General features: G+C 35.5%; 1 protein-coding gene across 1 annotated transcript; it reads right to left on the bottom strand.

Annotated features, from left to right (window-relative positions):
• Positions 1–998: 998 nt before the first annotated feature.
• Positions 999–5,163, bottom strand: LOC121230445 (pentatricopeptide repeat-containing protein At5g14770, mitochondrial). Its single transcript, XM_041115272.1, has 2 exons — positions 1,689–5,163; positions 999–1,490 (listed from the first exon to the last, which is right to left on the bottom strand). Exon 1 carries the CDS (start codon positions 4,905–4,907, stop codon positions 1,800–1,802), a length of 3,108 nt encoding a protein of 1,035 aa, XP_040971206.1. The 5' UTR covers positions 4,908–5,163; the 3' UTR covers positions 999–1,490; positions 1,689–1,799.

Genomic DNA, 5,163 nt, shown 5'->3' with positions numbered 1-5,163 from the left:
TTTCTTTTCCCCGTTCAATAACTGTTGAAGATTGTCTTCATCTCCCTGCACCATACAATGCAAATACATCCACAATCAGGGTCGAACCCAAAATTTTTTTAAGGGCCGAAATTAAATTATAATTTTTACGATAATAAAAATATAAATTTTAAAATGTTAATTAAAATTTTATTATTTTTATTAATTTAAAATTTTAAAATAAAAAATTTTCTATTTCAGAAAAACCAAGCCTTTTGCCAGCCTTTAAATTCGTGAAAATCAAATAGTAATTCACAGGAACACAATGAAAAAGGCCCAAATCTCAATATGCAAATGCCTCCAGCTAACAAAAAAGTTCACGAAATTTCCAACAAAAGAAATTCTAGAATATTTTGAAAGAACATAGAAATCTAGAATGAGCCAGGAAGAAAAAACTAGAAGCTTGTAGAACTAGGAACATTTTCAAATGTTAGGCTTGTGTAGATAATTATAAAGATTATTATTTCAGCATATACTTGTATCGTTTTTAGTTGTTAGATTGAGAGGACTTGGCCTATAAATAGTAGCTACCCACTTGTGTGTTAATATAATAAAGTTATATTCTAAAAAACAAATTTCATTTATAATAAAATAATAAATATTAGCTTTACAACTATATTTTTTTAAACATGCATGGTTAAACTATTAATATTTTTTTAATTCATAATTGAACTCTCCAATATAGTTTTTTATTAATAATTTTTTTTTCTTTCGAGTAAAAATTTTGGGGACGTTAATCTAAGTCGAATAACATATATTTAAATCCAATTAATGACATAAGTATACATGCATTTAAAAAAAAAAAACAAACTACAGATCAAATAACTTTGCTGTCCAAAAACCAAATGAATTTAGAAAAAAATGTAAGGAGAATAATTTATAAGTCAAAAGTCCGCCCTAGTTTTTAGGATTACTTGAGATGGTTAAAACTATGGAATAAGCTAACTAGTGTGAGTTTAGAAAATAAGAACATTCAAATATTCATTCAAATATCATTCACCATTAATAACATTATAATACGAACATAGTATAAACATTATCGTTCGTAATAAAATACAACGTTTAACCTCAAATTGTGGCAACAATATAGGCCTAAATGGCAAGCGTGAACATTGATTAATAAGGTGTGGTGCTGTTCTCCAAATTATCATCCGATATGCTATGTCAGCATTGTGTTTGTAGTGAAATACAGCTATTCACCTCGAGTTGGGGCAACAGCAATACTAAGTAGGGAGATGTGTGCATTTTTGCTAATGCATCAGAAAAATGAACCACTGAATCTTGCTTCTGAACACTAAGTGCCTAAAGCTGAAAACAACTGCCAATACATTGCTCTTCTCTTGACAATCTGTTCAAAAGGAAATCAACGGTTACCTCCACTTCTCACATTCTGAATCACATACCAACTTTGTTGGGACTAGGAATTCCAGGCAAAAGTCCATAAATGGAACATGTGACTATCACCGCGCAAACTGAAAAGAATTTAGAAAAGCCCTCACATGTTAGTGGTCAATCATGGTGCTTGCGAATTGCTATAAAATGCCAATTGAAAAGATAAAAGGGATAATGTTTAAAAGTGAGAGAAATTGAAAATAGTTTTTATTGTCAACATCACTATTTATCAGATACGAAATATCTATATGCTAGTACCAATGCAGTGAAGTACATACAGTGCAAAAAGAGCTGAAGCCAGATTTCTGAAGTAAGAGCTAATGAAGATCATTAAAAGGTTGGCTATCCGTGTAGAAGGAATCCCTTTTTTCTTGTATTTCATTTATTCCTTATACGGTGTTTCTCTTGTATAGTCCCTTCGAAAATTGCCGAGCATCAAACTTCTTTCCTAGTTTTGCAAAGGTAGAACTGATATTGAAAATAGTACTTTCACTAGGTACAAGCTGTTTATCATTCATTTCCAACAGTAAATTTTTCACCTCAACTAGGCACGACATTTTTGAGGCACTGTCCAGCTTTGACTGATTAGAGAGGTCACACCAACCAGAGATTAGTATGTCATAAGTTGAGGAATTAGGCAATGATCCCCTCAATTGCATCTCCTTAAGAAGCTCTTGAGCTTGGGTCATTTTTCCTACCCTAGAAAAACTGTCAATAAGCACATTGTAGGTGCTAGTTCTGGGAATAAATCCTTTGGTAATCATTTCACAATAAAGTTTTATAGATTCCCTATTACTTCCAATCTTACCATGCCCAGATATCAACGTATCATATGTTGACGCATTAGGGTTCAAGCCTTTTTCTTTCATTAGGACAAATAATTCATCTGCTTCTTTCATTAAACCAGAAGTCGAGAGACCTTTCAGAAGAAGATTGTAAGTAACAATATTCGGTGTAACTCCTTTTGCTATCATCAGAGAATATGTAGCGAAAGCCTTATCTACATGGCTGCCTGTGCAATATCCATGTATAAGAGCATTGTAAGTTACCCTGTCAGCTGACAAGCCTCTTCCTGTCATATCTTCTAAAACTGAAATAGCTTTCCGCGTCATCCCTCGTCTGCATAAGACAGTGATGAGAGTATTGAAAACTGCCTGGTTAAGTTCAAGCCCCAGGGAAACAAGGTGTTCATGCATTTGCAAAATGGCATCAGCCCTTCCATTCCTTGAGGATGCATCAAGCAGAAATCTGTGAATGGCTGTGGTAGGTGAAAATCCTAAACTCAGCATCTCATTCAAAACATTTAGAGCTTTATGAATTTCACCAGCTTTACAAAGACCTCTGATCAGAATGTTACAAGTTATGGAATTTGGCATTAACCCACAACTCTTCATGTCATCCCACAGGTGTAGCGCATGTTCAAACTTACCCTCTTTGCAGTATGCATTAATCATGGTATTGCATGTAATGATGTCTGGAGACAGATCCAACTCTCTCATTCTAGCATAAACAGATTGTGCATCGTATTTACCAAGCCTCAAAAGACCATTAATTAAGACATTGTATGCAACAACATCAAACGGAATATTCTTCTCTGTCATTTCCTGGGCCAAGGTAAGAGCAGCTGACTCCTTTCCCTCTTTGAAATAGCCATCCATCAAAGATGTATAATTTACATGGTCAAGTGACAAGCCCCTAGACATCATATCTTTAACTAATTCCTCCGCTTCCCACATCCTTCCAGATCTTTTCAAGTTGTTCAAGAAAGAATCGAGTATAAAATTGTTTTCCTTTAACCCTATTAATTTCATTTCACTATAGAGATCAAGAGCAACCATTTCTTTACCTGCCTTGAAATATCCATCAATTAGTGCAGCATAAATATATTCGTTTGGCAAGATATTTTCGTTTACCATCTTCCGCATCATGTTAACAGCTTCATCAAGCATTTCTTTCCTGATATAGCAGTTTACGATAGAAGAATAAGTCACGACATTAGGGACAACATCTTTTTCTTTCATTTCTTCCAATGCAGATTCTGCACCATTTATGTCTCCCAACTTGCAACGACCATCAATCAATGCTGAATAGGTGGTCGTATTAGGCACCATTTTGTTCTTTAAAAGAGTAATAAAAATGGTCTCCGCTTCGTCGGACTTCCCAGCCTTAAAAAGTCCATCCATCAGTGTAGTGTACACAACACCGTCAAAGACAATCCCACGAACAACCATTAGACTTTGAAGGGCAGAAGCATCCCAAGAATTCCCAGCTTTGAATATCGAGTCCATAAGAGTAGCATAAGAGACATGATTGGGATCCACACCCATCTTCTCCATCTCCATCATAAGCACTTTTGCCTCAGCTAACTTCCCATGCTTGCAGAAGCCATTTAAGATTGAACTATAAGTAACGACATCGGGCAAAATACCATTCACAACCATTTCTTCATATATAGAAACTGCCTCCTCAAGAGCTTCTTGCTTACAATAGGCACTTATAAGTGTAGTGTGTGTAATAAGGTCTGGCTCCAATACCACACCATTATCTACCTCCTTTCGGTTATCAGTACCAGCCAAAATCTTAGAATCTTTCTTCCTACGAGACCCCAAAATCTCATTGATTAAACTTTTGGCCATAAAGAAATCACCTTTTTTGCAAAATCCATTTATCAAGGTATTATAACTAATGACATCAGGAACTATACCTTCACTTCTCATCCTGTGGATCAATTCGACTGCATAATTCACGTCTCCAATCTTACAATATCCATCAATCAATATGTTAAACCCTATAACATCCTTACAGATCCCACGTGTAGCCAAATTATCCATAACCCACTCTCCATATCTAACAAATCCAATTCTACAAAATCCCTTAACAATTATATTACAAGAAATAACATCAAAAGTTATACCTTTTTTGACCATTTCAGACAAAACCCCTAAACCTTGATAAGCTAAACCTTGCTCGCAAAATCCCCAAATCAAAGTATTATAAGTAACAGTATCAACAATGTTCTTGGCGCCAAAACTTCTAAGCAATTCCAAGCTAAAGCTCAAATTACCATCTTTGACAACAGAATGAACCAAAACATTTACGGTGAAAATATTAGGCAAAACCCCACAAGCTAGCATCTCAGAGTAAAGTAGCATTACCTCAGAAACCAAACCAGATGCATTGAAACTATAAATAAGGCGATTCCACAGGGTCAAAACGGGAATAACACCATGTTTCCTCATCTTGAAAAATGCTTCCTTGGCATGTGAATATCTTCCACAGCTTAAATATAGGTGGATAAGAGTGCAGAAAAGTGAGGCGTAGAGATGGGTCTTGGTTGAGGGGATTATTGGATTGGAAAGGGGTTTTGGAGAAAAGGATGGTGGAGTTTTGGGGAGTCTAAGGGGCGAAGGGTGCTTGGTTGATGAGAAAGTGGAAGATCTTGAGTGAAAATGGAAGAGAAAGAGCCATTTTTTAGAGAAGGTGAAATATTTTATCATAACTTAAAATCTTTTTGGATTTTGCTTGTTTACAGGCAGTACAGTAGGGAATAGAAAAGGGGTTCCGCCGAGTAGTGAATGAAGGGGATGCCCTCAGTATTATAAAAAAAATGTTAAAAGAGAGTCTCTACTCTCTATGCCCACTTCCGATAATTCACCTAAAGCCTAACAAAAAGTTAAATAAAAACATCAACCTAAAAACCCAAGCCCACTTCCGATAATCTCTATGCCCAGTCACTAAAAGAGAGTCTCTTCA

The sequence above is a fragment of the Gossypium hirsutum genome, chromosome A01, assembly GCF_007990345.1.
Source record: "Gossypium hirsutum isolate 1008001.06 chromosome A01, Gossypium_hirsutum_v2.1, whole genome shotgun sequence".
Taxonomy (NCBI): domain Eukaryota; kingdom Viridiplantae; phylum Streptophyta; class Magnoliopsida; order Malvales; family Malvaceae; genus Gossypium; species Gossypium hirsutum.
The sequence above is the reverse complement of the archived record's forward strand: the minus strand, read 5'-3'. Positions and strand labels throughout refer to the sequence as shown.